Genomic DNA, 15,222 nt, shown 5'->3' with positions numbered 1-15,222 from the left:
TCCTTCCTTAGCTCTTTCTGGAGGGAGAAACCATGATCATATCTCCTTGAAAGTTTTCCAGCTGCAATTCAAAGCCATGTGCTTTTTTTTTAAGTTGTAAATGGACACAGCACCTTTATTTTATTTATTTATGTAGTGCTGAGGATCAAACCCAGTGCTCCATGCATGTGAGGCAAGCACTGTACCACTGTGCCACAAACCCAGCCCCAAAGCCATTTATCTCATTTTTTATTCTCTCTTCAGTTTGAGAACAGCTCAGTACTCTCTTCTATTTCTATCCTGAAAGACTTAAAAATTTTTATAAGACAATTCCCAGGCTGCTGTTTTTGATACTTTAAAAGTCAATTTCTTCATGGTGAGAGAGAGGGATTTGTTTTCATTTGCTGCATATAAACTTCCAATTTTCCAAGCATCCTTTGTTGAAGAGGGTATATTTTCTCTTATGTAAGTTTTTGGCACCTTTGTCTAGTATGAGATAACTGTATTAATGTGGGTTTTTCTCTGTGTCTTCTATTCTGTACCATTGCTCTACATATCTGTTTTGGTGCCAACACCATGCTGTTTTTGTTACTACAGCTTTGTAGTATAGTTGAAGGTCTGATATTGTGATGCCTCCTGCTTCACTCTTCTTGCTAAGGATTGCTTTGGCTATTCTGGGTCTTTTATTTTCCAAATGAATTTAATGATTGCTTTTTCTATTTCTATAAGGAATGACATTTTGTATTTTAATTGTAATCAAATTGAACTGAATAGCGCTTTGGGTAGTATGGCCATTTTGACAATATTAATTTTGCCTATCAAGAGCATGGGAAATCTTTCCATCTTCTAAGGTCCTCTTCAATTTCTTTCTTTAGAGTTCTGTAGTTTTCATTGTAGAGTTCTTTCACCTCTTTTGTTAAGTTGATTCCCAAACTTTAGTCATTTATTTAGCTTTTCAACATTCCAGAATCTCCTTCCTGGCCACCTGCTGGACAATGTGTCTCACCCACCTATTTCCATTTACCACCTACTGTTCTCAGATAACAGAAAGGAAGGATTAAAGCAAGGCTTCCTCTCAGCTTCTTCTATGGATAACAATAAAGGCACCAGAACTTCACTTTTCAAACTTCTAATGAATAGTATGGAATGTGTTTAAAAACACAGATGTAAGACCCACACCTGGTGTGATTCCCATGTCTGCCACTGAACTAGCTGTGGGATCTTGGGCAAATGATTTAACCCCTCTCTGCCACACTTTCCTCACCTGTGAAATAGGGATAGCATCCCACTTGGGTTATTCTACAGATTAAATTAATGTGCTATATATATAATATATTTACAACACCTACAAATGAAAACAACTATAATCATTACCTAAATTTCAAAATGAGAATTATTTTAGTGTTGTGATCTATTTTTTTAAATTTTTTAAAAAAATTTATTCTAATCTGTTATATATAAAAGCAAAATGTATTACAGTTCATATTACAAAAAAATCAAAAAATTCATATTATAAAAAACTCAAAAATCTGAACATCAAAAAACAAATAGCCCAATCAATAAATGGGCCAAGGAACTGAACAGACACCTCTCAGAAGATGATATACAATCAATCAAATATATGAAAAAAATGTTCAACATCTCTAGCAATTAGAGAAATGCAAATCAAAACTACTCTAAGATTTCATCTCATTCCAGTCAGAATGGTAATTTTTTCATATCTCTGGTTGTATATAAAGTACTTTCACACCATTTGTGTTTTTATACATGTACTTTAGGTAATGATATCCCATCTCATTCCACCATCTTTTTTACCCCCTTACCCCCTCCCTTTCCCTCCTACCCCTTTGTCCTATCCAGGGTTTGTCCAATTCTCCAATGCTCCCCCTCCCAGCCCCACTATGAATCAGCCTCCTTATATCAGATTTGGCATTTGGCATTTGGTTTTTTGGGATTGGCTAATTTCACTTAGCACTATATTCTCCAACTCCATCCATTTACTTGCAAATGCTATGATTTTATTCTTTTTAATATCTGACTAATATTCCATTGCATATATATACCACATTTTCTTTATCCATTCATCTGCTAAAGGGCATCTAGGTTGGTTCCATAGTTTAGCTATTATGAATTGTTCTGCAATAAACATTGATGTAGCTGTGTCCCTGTAGTGTGCTGTTTTTAAGTCCTTGAGGTATAGACCAAGGAATGGGATAGCTGAGTCAAATGGTGGCTCCATTCCAAGTTTTCCAAGGAATCTCCAAACTGCTTTCCATATTGGCTGCACCATTTTGCAGTCCCACCAGCAATGTATGAGTGTGCCTTTTTCCCTACATCCTTGCCAATACTTATTGTTGTTTGTATTCTTAATAGATGCCATTCTGACTAGAATGAGATGAAATCTTAGTTTTGCATTTCTCTAATTGCTAGGGATGTTGAACCTTTTTTCATATATTTGATTGATTGTATATCATCTTCTGAGAGGTGTCTGTTCAGTTCCTTGGCCTATTTATTGATTGGATTACTTGTTATTTTGGTGTTTAGCTTTTTGAGTTCTTTATATACCCTAGAGATTAGTGCTTTATCTGATGTACAAGATGCAAAAATTTGCTCCCAAGATGTAGGTTTTCTATTCACCTCACTGATTATTTCTTTGGCCAAGAAGAAGCTTTTTAGTTTGAATCCATCCCATTTATTGATTCTTGATTTTAATTCTTGCGCAATAGGAGTCTTATTAAGGACATTGTGGCCTAATCTGACATGATGGAGATTTGGTCCTACTTTTTCTTCTAATAGGCACAGTATCTCTAGTTTAATTCATAGGTCTTTGATCCACTTTGAGTTGAGTTTTGTGCATGGTGAGAGGTAGGGGTTTAATTTTATTTTGTTCCATATGGATTTCCAGTTTTCCTAGCACTGTTTGTTGAAGAGACTGTCTTTTCTCTAACATGTTTTTGGTGCAAGAGAATAAAGAGGGAGAAGAAAGAACAAGAATTGTTTTGGTTGGAGATCAGTATCTTTCCTGCTTCCTTTCTTATCTAGTAGCTGAGGTTGTCTGTTCTTAGTTGGTATCTCCGCCCTCAGGATGGTAGGGGTTACCAGGTTTTGAGGGTTGGTCTTGGGTACAAGGCACCTGGAAGTAGGGTTTGGCACTCACTGGTCCCATTTGGGAGACTGCACCTCAACGATCTATTTTGGGGGTCTGCTCCTGTGAAGTGGGTGCTATGTCTCATCTCCCCATCTCACCTGTAGACCTCACAGTCTTGCCCTCTAAATTAGTCTCTAAAGTGTATCTCCTATACCCTCTCCCTTTCTACTTCCTAATAGGAACCTTTCTCTTGGGGGTCTCATGTGTTCCATTCTGGTGGCTGCGTATCTTTGGAGGGTTGTTTTGAATTGGGCAGTCACTCTGCTGAGTTAGTGACTGCTGGGGTCTGGTGGGAATTAGAAAACTATGGGTACCTGGTATAGTGTATTACAGTAGTCCAAACTTTTAGTTGCCCCAACTAAAGACTGTGATGGAAGTGACCCAGGATGGAGGCTGCTACTTTCAGTGATGGGGTGTCGGTTCGGGTAGGGGAGTCGGGCAATGGCATTGTGTGATGCGTACAGAGATGAGCTCTGTGGTGTGCAGCGTTGCAGCTGTTGGCTTTCTTCAGAGCCTGTGATGTGTCCCCAGGTGTAGGCAGGCTACTGTGAGTAGGGGACTATGGCAATAGCTGCCCAGTCCCAAAATGGAGGTGACCGGGGAGCCCCACATTAGTGGATGGGGGTCCATAGGGACTGGCAGCCGGATTTCCTGCCAGTGGGTAGTGGCTGAGTGTCCTTCGTGGGAGCGGTGTCTGGGAGTTCTTCACCTGTGCTGATGCCAGTGGTCCCTCTTAGGCACCCGCCAGACCTCCATGGGTGAGTAGTTGGGAGTCCTTTTTTAATGCTGAGATCTGGGGCCTACATGGCACAGCAGCCATGATTCCTGTAAGGGATCAGCTATGGATCAGCTGTCACTCTCAGCAAAGCAGTATTCTCACTAGTTGAGACCCAAGACATGGAGTTAAACAGAATGCTGCCTCCCTCTGGCCCGCCATCTTTAGATCCCCTGTGTCATGATCTATATGAGAGGCTTATTCTGAATCTCAGAATAAGCATTGCATTTGGTGGGGGGGGGGGGGGAGTACTGGGTATTGAACTCAGGGGAACTTGACATCCCAAGCCCCATTTTGTATTTTATTTAGAGACAAGCACTCACTGAGTTGCTTTGCACCTCATTGTTGCTGAGGCTGGCTTTGAACTCAGGATCCTCCTGTCTCAGCCTCCCTAGTCAGTGGGATTATAGATGTGCGCCACCACGTCCAGCTGTTATTTTAATATTAACTAGCATTTTTCTCTTACAAATGAAAGGCCTGAGTATTGATCAGTTTTTATGATTTCTCTCTCCCTTTTTTTTAATTATTATGCTGGATTTCCTAAGCCTCGATTGCCTTAGTTCTTTAAGTTGTTATGGTAAGAAGGGAAAATGATGCTCTGTATGAGGGGCTGTAAATATGAAGAGTGACTATCTCAATTTGCCTGGAATTGAGGGGTTTCTTGAGATATGGTAGTAGTAGAATTGGGCACATCATTTGCATCCATGATTGGTTAGACACCCTCGATATACGGGCATTACATAAAGCAGTGACAAAACAGGGGAAGGGAGACACATATTTGTACTAATTTCATCAACACAAAATAATTCTTGGTATAATAACAGTGTTATTTTGATTTGTTTTATGGTGCTGGGGATTGACCTCAGGGCCTTGCTCATGCTGAGCATGTACTCTATCACTGAGCAATTACACCAGCCTGTTGCCTTGAGTTTTGACTCTAGCAATCCCTAGTGAGAATATTAAGGATGAAATTGTACTGAACTCATTAATTCTAAATGTCAGGCATTTGAGTTTCATTTTTTGCTATTATCATCTTGGTATAGATCTTTCCCCCTTCATTTTATGTTGTTCTCCTTTCTTCTGATCATTTTGTGCTTGTTATTTTTTTTTTCAGGTCAACTCAGATCAAAACGTACTCTTGGGACAATGCCCAGGTTATCCTGGTTGGGAACAAATGTGACATGGAAGATGAGCGGGTCATTTCAACCGAGAGAGGCCAACATTTAGGAGAACAGCTTGGTAAGAAACAAATTAGTAAATTAACAAGAAGAGAACTTGGTAATTATTTGTAACACTCTACAAAGTTTCAGGTAATCATCAGAGTGACATTAACCGAAAGTTTGTCAACAAACTGGAAAGCAGCTCACGCCTCTGTATGTGGTTTGTGCCTTTCTTACTTGCTGCAATATCGATGGAATTCAAGCACAATTACAGAAGCAAAGCTGATAACAAGATTTTAGTTTTAGTGCAAGGTTTCTCACTCTTATTCTGTGAGAAACATGGATTATGACTTTCCCACTATTTCCATACACATCATTTTGCACTGAGTAAGCATGTTATTGTGTAATTGTTGTTCTCATAATTGGCATATGGTAATGCCACCAAACACATCACATCCTTGATTCTAGTTCTGTGGACATCATTGATAACTCATGTTACTATTACAAACCATTTTTAGACTCAAGTTTCTCATCTCTCAAGAATGAGTTTCATAACCTGTGCCTACTTATCCAAGCCCTTATAGATACCATCAGCCCAAATGATACATGTGCACTTTAGAAATAACAAGGCCACTTCAAACACAAAATCGTAACAGAAACCAGAGTGAGGAGGGTAGAGTTTATGTGTAAAGGAAGGACTAATGACTGGTTAAATCAAGGCTTTTTAAAATATTATTTTACGTCTTCCTTTGTGTCAGACATCATGGGGGATACAAACAAACATGATCCATAGTCCTTATAGATACCATCAGCTCAAGTTGCTGCTAAACAATGGGGGAGACTAGAGTCAACAAGAAATAACAAGACAACAACACTAGGTCAATGAGGTGTTGATGAGCTGGAAGGCAGATGCCCAAAGGAAATGTCCAGAAATAGGAAGACAGACATAGGGACAGACAAGGAGCAGACACCTGCTGGGATAGTAGGTGGAGATGGTAGCGCCCTTAGGAAGACAAGTAAGGAGACAAGATGGAGATCATACAGACTAAATGGCGAGGTATGGAGACCAGCATTTAGAAACTACCAAGGGGAGAATATGCATTCTGGGTGAAGGGCACTGTGGTAGGCAGACATTAAGAAGAGCTAAGTTGAAAGGTTAGAATACAAAGGTTAGAAAACCTGGTGTAAGATTGCAGTGAGTACAAAGGTTAGAAAACCTGGTGTAAGATTGCAGAAGTTGTGAGTTTGGAGAAGGATTCCAGCCCTCGAGTTTAGAGCTGGGATTTTTGTTTGTTTGTTTGTTTAACTAATTTTTCTGTAGAACACAGAGAATGATAAGGGATTCTTATCAGAGAAGAGTCAAACTTTCCAACCTTTTTGTCCAGGACCTGCAGTAAGAAATATATTCAATATGCTGATTTAGTGCCTATATATGGGGGAGCAGGGAGTGAGGAAGAAACAAGTTCTCACAAAATACATTTACCTTCACTAGAAGAGATTCACTTTACTGTCTTTCTTTTTCTGTTGTGTAATGATGGTCTCAACTCCTAAGCGGATCCCACTAGTGAGTCTCAACCTACCATATGAAAAACAGTGCCATAAAATGGGTGTTCTGAATTAGTCTGCTTTGGTTGTAGCACAGACAGGTGAAGCAGAGACCCTCTGAATGGATCAGTCTATCCCTTGGTAGTCTCATAATGGAGCTAAGCCCAGTTCACTCTGAGAGTTTGGCCATTTTCTCATGAGATCAATGGGCTCGTTCCATTAAATGGGTGGACAATATTACCCATGACCACGAGAGAATTCTACACCAAACATTCTTAGAACCACTCATGAAAAGTCCCACAGATGATGTCTGGATTTACCCATTCTATCAATTTATCAATATTTTAGGAAGAGTCTGAAAGCTTGGCAGCCTTTCTTAGTTTCTCAGGAAGATAGGAATAGAGAATAGTAGACTCATAAGAAAAAGGAACAAGGAAACCTAGGAGAGCTTTAGCAGAGTGACTTCCTCAGACTATCTCTTCCCTCCTTGTGTTTTCTTGACTACCCAAGTATATGCCATGCAGAGAAAAAACTGCTATATAGATAGAATCTGTCTCTATAAATAAGCCTGAAACTGCTTGGTTCCAAGAAAATTCAATCAAATTCAAACATTGCTCCATGTCATTGCCACACAAGAGTGAGGTAATAGCTAAATTTTTTCCATGATAACACAGTACTCAGGTGCTGAGATCAGGTCATTGAAGGGGTATTAGATTAGTGGAAATGCATCAGGATCCTGACTTTCCCTAGAACTCCACCATCTGACACACATACACACCCTCTCCATTCACTGCACAGACATGGGCAAAGTTACTGGAATGTGGGGTAGAATTGTTTTGAAATGTTTTATCTTTCTGTGCAAGTTCTGCCAATGGTTTATAATTGATTTTTTTCTCTCTATTCAATAAAAGCCCAGCAGTTGTCATAGCAACCAACACGTGTGCATTCTTGGAGAGTCATTTACCTCCTTCAGTGTGGTTTGCTCGCCTCATGATTACACATGCATCTATAGATAATCAGGAGAGATCATTTATTTGGAGGAGGGTGGACAATAATACCCAGAATCTAAATATAAAGGTTTTAAAGAATTTGATTTACTTAAATTACTGGTATAATTTTTCTCTCCAGAATACTGTCATACATGCAAAGAGGTTAGGCATTTTTTTTTTTAAAGGTCATTACCACATCTTGGCAGACGGCTCAAAATAACTGATTTATTGACCTGGTTTCAATAATTCTCCATTATGGGTGGTTATATCCATATAACATTTTCTCATCCTAATGAGGGTTTTTGATGAAACCAAGTTGTAGCTGAGAGCTTTAAATTTCTTATATGGCCTGTGCTCTTGCCAATTTAATTTCATTCACCAAACATTTATTCAGTGTATACAATATGCCAGCTCCTGAGAATATAATGACAAACAGCCCTGCCTTCCAGAAATCATTATGTTGATGGTGATAGACTATATGAACAAGGATCATTTTTCCTGGCCTTCCCTCTGCTAGCCATTTTGTTTCATTTGATTCTGATGAGCAACCCTTCTTTACAACACCTTAGTTTCCATGACACAGTGCCCTCTGTTCTCCATGATCCTTCCAGCCAAGCGTTCTGTCCTTGGTAGACTCCTCCTTTCTCTCTGTTGCACTTTGATTTTCCCTCTGTGTCCCCCACCCACTCTTCAACCTCTACACCCTCCCTTGTATATTCCCATCCATTAAAAGATTTTTAATTCCACCTACAAATTAATGACTGCAAATTGGGTTCCAGTACTGACCTCATGATCTAACCTCAGGCTCCTCTATCTACCTGCCAATTCTATGTACATTCAGAATTTATGACGTAGGGTGGTTGGTTAATCTATATGCAGCTGCGTTAACTGGAGTTTGATATGCATGCTCATCCACCCTAACTTGGACCTATTGCATTAGAGTTTTTGAAGTTAAAGCCTAGGACCTACACTGTTTAGCAAACACTTTTGTAACTTTTATACAATACCAAATTTTTTAGCACACTGACTTTCACAGCAGGGCGTATTTAGAGAGGATAAGAAATTGCTGCCAGAGCTCAACATTGTCTTATAGGTGGCACTATTCTTCCCATGCATGCTTTCAACTTTGAATCTATGGGCATACACTCTATAACATTATGTAAGAATGTGTGTCTTTTATATTGAATTTACAATATGACAATTATATATATACACTCTCAACATTTAAGTTGTAAGTGTAAAACTACTAAATGTTAAATGAAAAAAAAATGGGACATGTAATTAAAAACAAAAAGGTTATCTTAAAGTAGAATTTACCTGGGAAAAGGAATAAAGAAATTTATGGAGGGAAAGGGATTTGGATTGCCTTGAAGTCATAGGGAAAGAATACTGACCTGTGAAAGAGTAGAAAGTCCTAAGTTTCCCAGAAATGTAGTCAGAGAAACAAAGCCTGCAGATAAATTAAAATTGCTTTTGTAAAAAAGTGATTATTTTGATTATCAATTTGTAAAAAAGTCAGTTTTTAATGTGTTTTTTAATTTACATTAATATTTCTTGCTAAAGAAAAAAGAAAATGATATTCCCAATTACTTTTCAAACAACTGTCATGCCATCTAGATGTATTACTAAATTCCAATCCATCCCTGCATCCTTCTCCCTTGTTCTGTGCAGAGACCTCATGAGTATTTCTTTTTCAATTTTATTTATTTATTCATTTTCATGTGAAGCTCAGTATAGAACCCAGGGCCTCGCACATGCTCGAGAGTGCTCTACCGCTGAGCCACAACCCCAGCCCCCCCATGAGGATTTCTGACAGACACAAAATATGCATAACGCTGCCATCTTTCCAAGCTGGACAATTTTCCTCCCTTTCTTTTCACATTTAGTGACTTTTTTTTTGTTTTGATCAATCGTCTGACAAATATCTTTTCAACTCCTATAATGACGTTGAAGAGTTATAACAGATGTCATCTCTTTTGTGGCACTTAAAATGTGGTCTATATATCAGAAATTCTCTCAAATATCATGATGCATACATTAAACAAGGTTGGAGGGCATCAGCATGTGTATTTTGAAGGATGGAGGAGGAGCACTGATTTCTATGAGAGGACAGTTGCTTCTAATTTTAGTAATATAAAGACTGAAAAAAAGATATATTCTATGCCTACAAACTCTGAAACATGTTGATTTGATAAAGACTGGCTTCATTAAACAATTCCTTCAAGGACTTAGTGCCTTAAAATAAAAAGAGGTAAAAAAAAAAAAAAGAATATTGTCCTAATAAACTTAGGACAATATTCCACACCAATATACTAATGTAACCCAGTTATCTCTGGAAGTGAGAGTTGATGCAGGAAGAATATGTGATGGCTTTCAAAAGCATTTAGAGAAATCATGGGAGGCAGATCCTAGAGAGAGTTCAGATTTTGGGGGATTTTTCTGTTCCATCAGGGATAAGAGTTTGGGACTATTGTTGTCTTGTATGTCCTGGTCCCAGTCTTGCAGCAAAGCCCACTAAAGTGAAAGAATCATCATTAAAACCCAGACAGGAAAATCCACCTGATTTTAGTAACCGTGATTCTGATTGTTGATGAACCTGAGTGACCCCATGTGCTTGATTGGGAAGCTCTGAGCCTGGGATTCTCAAATTTGTTTCTATGAATCTTTTAGCATACACCACCCTTTTCTCATTGCCAAGCCTGGGATGAGAGAGAGAAGGCCAGTGACTGCAGTGTGAAACCACATGGCGTAGGAACCTTGAACTTGCAAATTTGTGTGGTCTGACCTATTCAAGCAGATTTTGCATTTTCCAGCATGAAAAATGACAGTAGTAAGCTTTACACATCAGGTATAAAGCTCCACTTACCAAGCTCCACTTCATGTGTCATAACCCTGGCACAACCTTGAGGAACAGAATTAGTCTTAATTGGATTTAGTTTTCTATCTTAAGAGTCTAGAAGGAAGTTAGACTTATATGTACCTGGTAAACCTATCTAAATTATGTTCATGTACTCTTTAATCTTTCAGTGATTTTCATGATCTAGTGAAAGATTAAAATAAAATTGTTCTCAAGGGTAAATTCTCTTAAATGCAGCATTACTCAAATACATGCTTTCTCTTTTCGAAATGTGCCCAGCTTTCTGGAATTTTCCCAACTAAGAAACTGGAAACTCCTTTGTTGTTGTTGTTGTTATTGTTGTTGTTGTTATATTGAGAGCCACACCAGACTGTTCTACAATTGAAATCAGCAGAGATGTAGGAGTCATAGGTATTTGGTATTGGAACATGGAGACCTCACTTATGTCTCAGAAAACTTGGATCAAGCAAAAATAAGTCACAAGTAGAAAAACAAAGCTAGAAGGAAGAGTGACTCTAGGAGAAAGATTCTTGACCTTGGCTGAACATTTTAATGATCTCAAACATTTTTAAGAATATCAGCTCCCAAACTGCCTCCCAAGCCAATTAACTTAGAATCTTTGGGATGGTACCTACACATCAGTATTCTAAAATTAAATAAATAAATAAAACTCTAGGTTACTTCAGTATGTAGACATCATTGAGAACCACTGATTTATGGGGAAAAAATCAAGAGACACATTAGCCCAACAGTCAGCAGAAGGAAGCTATATTGGCTCAGGAGCTGGACCTTTATGACAGCGTAATGCTACTCATCCAGTTCTCTAGTCTGATCCCCATGTGGCTAATGGGTACACATATTTTAAGAAGGCCTTTGAGGATGAGAAAAGAAATTTAAGATTTTATAACAAGGCATTGTGCCCAATTAGAATTTAGAAAAGTCCATTTGAAATTGTATAAAATTCCATAGAGATAAAATAAATGAGCCAAAACTCTCTTCCCAAACTTCAGTAGGGTCTAGGAAGGAGTGGTCATCTGTAGCTAGTAAGCCTATTTAAACTCTGTTCTTGGTTTCCACGACCTGCGAGGAGTTTATTTGTTTGTTTGTTTATGGAGGCAGCAGATAGATGCTTTAAAACAGAATTCAGGAATACATTGCAGTATTTTATTCATTTGCTCACTTATTCACTCATCCATTCATTCTTTCATGTAATATTATAAAGCATGAAATACTGACTAGGCACTGAGAGTAAGAGGACAATAAGACCAAAGTCCTGCTTACCAAGAAGATTCTAATGTAGTGAGGGACACATAAACATGGACTTCTAAAAAGTATGTAGTGCTACAATAGTACACTCATGTTACAGGAGCTAAAGGACATTTATCTCTCTGTCTCAAGGCTCTGAGAAAGGTCCCACTGAGCCAGGTCTTGAAGAATGCATAGGATTTTGATGGATAGATATACAGGTGATGGCCCCTATAAGCAAAGGAAACAGAACTATGAAGAGATCAAAGCCCAGAAAAGTTGACATATTATGGGGAGCCTTGTTTGCAGGACTGAAGAAGTTGAACTTTGTTTTACACATGCTAGGACCCAGCATCAAATTTAAACAGTGAAGTGTCAAGATTTAATTTCATTTTTGACCTTTTAACATGAAGTATTCCCAGAATTAGGGCATTTAACAGCAGAGTACAGAAAGAAAATATTATTAGTATCTTAATTTTTTTCCAGTTATTGGGTATGTTTTAATTAGTCCTATGTTAAATTATTTATATTTTATAAAATAAGTATTCATATATTAGAGCAGTGCTGAATCTTTTTTTAAAAAACTGTAAGGATGTACAAAAATGTCTGGAGCCCACTGGTTAAAGGATGTATTAGAAATGAATCACAGGAAGCCTAGGGGCATACGTGAGACAAATGCATACACGTGTGACACAGTGAGGCCCAAACCAGGGGTTCTCAAACTTGGCAATACATTAAAACTTTCGTGGGGCACTTTAAAAAATCATGCAAGGATTCTCTCCTATACCCTTCTCTCCACCCACCCCCGCTCCCAACACATACCAGGTAAATCAGAATCTCTGATGCTGTGGCACAAACACGAGTGTTTGAAGCTCCTCAGGTAATTCTATTAGTGAGAAATCAGAGCTGAAAAACAGATTTAAGATATCACCATGGCTGAACTGATGGTGTTGCAGTCGAGGATCATACCTCTAAACTAAGTAGAAGCAGTGAGAATATAAATGAGAGAGGTTTTTACACTATTTAGATAGTAGAACTAATAACATTTGATTAAGATCTAGATTCTGGAGGCTGAGGAGATGGAGGTATAAAAGATGACCCCAGGTGTCTGGCCTGAGGAATTGATTGAAGTCATCACGGAGGACAATTGGGGAGTAAAATCAACCTGTTCAAAGGCAAAAGAGAAGATACCCAAAAGATGCACAGGGTACAAAGTCAGGAAAACGGAGATATTTGAAGGACATCCACAAGGACAAATCAAACAAGATCTAGAAAACAAGTGCACAGAGTTAACCTTAAACCTAAGCACTTGAATCCTGAAATCCATACTTTTAAAGATGATAGTGAATTATTGTTTAAGTGCTTTGATGAGCTTTAATTCACAAAGGGTAGGGGGACAATGGAGCGTGGAAGTTCTTAGCAAAGAGAGGACTTTGTATATTACGTAGTGCAAATAGTCACTTTTAAATTTCTTTTCTACGAAATTAAATTAGGTCTTTAAAATCTGCCTCCTTTAAGTCCTTTTTTTTTTGAACAAGTAAAGCAAATCATGAAAACATGGCTAGCAAAGCTATCTATATCTGCATTATTAACCACTTAAGCAAAAGACTGCCACGGATTTAATGGTTTGGCAGTGCACACATTTTTATACTAATCTTGTTCCATGGGCTTCAGCCTGTCAATAGAGTGTGAGTTGTCAAGGGCCATTTAGTTAGCTGGGACACTGAAGCCAGAGGAGCACAAATGGCTCTCATGGTGGATGTGCTCCCACCTTGCCCCTTTTCAAAGCTTCCTCTTAAGCTCAGACCCAAAACACTGCCTGCAGCTACTGGAGTTTAATAAAGGATAATGTTTTTTTTTTTTTTCTCTTCAATTTTTTTTTTATTTGTTTTCCTCTTACCCCAGCAAAAACAATTCTGTAAGGAAGCCAGTTTGAGGAGTCAGCAATTTGAATGAGGATAGCATTGCCCTGAAGCCTATTTTTAAAACTCAAACCACCTGCTCTAAATTTTCACTGACTCGGTTCTTCAGCAGTTTCTAAAGATTTATTTAAATCCTAATTGCAGTGTTTATGAAAGAATGGGCATTGCCAACTTCTGGATTTAGCAGGGAGGCACAGCCATGCTATTTAAATATTCTAAGTACCTGGCTGCACACAGCCCTCTGCGGAGCAGCACAGCTAACCTACCATTTTTCTCCTGGCTCATGTTCTGTGGGGCTAAGTATTCCCAGGAGAGAGAAAATAAACCAAAGCCACATTTTAATGTACTTCATTTGTTTAGGTGTGATTACACAGTGGGTTAGGAAGAGAAGGGGCTCCCACTTCCTCCTGGTCCTCATCTCCCTTGAGCTCCCCAAGTCCTACTAACTCTTGATCTGTATTTTATAACCTGATGGCTCTCTATTTTCTTTACTGGCAGCTAAAATGCATTCCTCAGAAAGTGTCTGCTCCTTATGAATAAAGTGACCGCCCAACTGAGATTGCTCAGGACGGCACCAGTTTATGCTTATTTCCCAGTGTGAACATAATTATATCCCCTTTCAGTTTCCAAAGGGACTCAATTTGAATGAGAAGTGTTTGGCCTCCTAGCCCATGGAGACTCAGCCATGCATCACTGGAATGGTACATCAAACTTGTTTTTTAAACTCAGGGTTCTCCAGTGGGTCAACTCACAAGACCTAGCAAATCCATATTTTTCTCATTGCTTTCTTTACCCAATTTCATCGAAGTATGCAGTCCTTCCTATACTGCTTCTTCCTAATTCAGCTCTCTACGAATATTTGATATCAGGGGCATCTCCATTCTCCTGAGTCCAGCTGATTTAAGGACCACCAATGTGCAACGTCTTCTTACCCAGGAGCTCCCCAAATTCCATTAATCTCTTACCCTTTGTGGATCTAAGCTGCTTATCCTCTAACCAAACTCACATAGCCTGCCCCATCTCACAAAATTATCCATCCCTGATTCTCTTACTTGAATTTGGCTTAGAACTCTGCTCTTGCTCCTTGTCTTGCAAGCTGTGCCCTCTTCCTAGTCAGAAACTTCCAGATCCGTTTCTCAATATGTCTTTTTAATGTTTTTATTAGTGCATTAGAGTTACACATAATGGTGAGGTTCATTTTGATATAATCATACATGCATGGAATTTGCTCCATTTCGTACCCAATGCTTCCTCTTTCCCTCTCCTTCTTCCCCTTGTTCCCCTTTCTATACTTTACTTGTCTTACTTCTATTTATCTATTTTTTAGTCAATGTACATAAGTGTGAAATTAACTGTGTCGTATTTATATATGTACATAGCATAATTTGTTCAATTTTATTCCACAGTTCTTCCCTTTTCCTGTCCCATCTCCTTCCTACTCTATCCCCTTATTTTGCTACAGCTTTCACATTTAAGATAAAATATTTGACCCTTGATTTTCTTAGCCTGGCTTACTTAGCACAATATTCTTTAATCCCATCCATTTGCCAGCAAATGCCATTTCATTCTTATTTATGGCTAAATAAAACTTCATTATATAAA

General features: G+C 38.5%; 1 protein-coding gene across 2 annotated transcripts in view; it reads left to right on the top strand.

Annotated features, from left to right (window-relative positions):
- Nucleotides 1-15,222, top strand: part of RAB3C (RAB3C, member RAS oncogene family) — a 250,165-nt gene that overhangs the window by 222,714 nt on the left and 12,229 nt on the right. For both annotated transcript variants that reach the window (XM_081302883.1, XM_081302882.1), the window contains exon 4: nt 5,017-5,141. In XM_081302883.1, coding sequence (XP_081159009.1) covers nt 5,017-5,141 — 125 coding nt within the window. The remainder of the gene's footprint in view (nt 1-5,016; nt 5,142-15,222) is intronic.

The sequence above is a fragment of the Spermophilus citellus genome (genome assembly GCF_964194105.1).
Source record: "Spermophilus citellus genome assembly, chromosome: 1".
NCBI classification, from domain to species: domain Eukaryota; kingdom Metazoa; phylum Chordata; class Mammalia; order Rodentia; family Sciuridae; genus Spermophilus; species Spermophilus citellus.
This window is presented reverse-complemented; position numbering and strand designations above follow the sequence as displayed.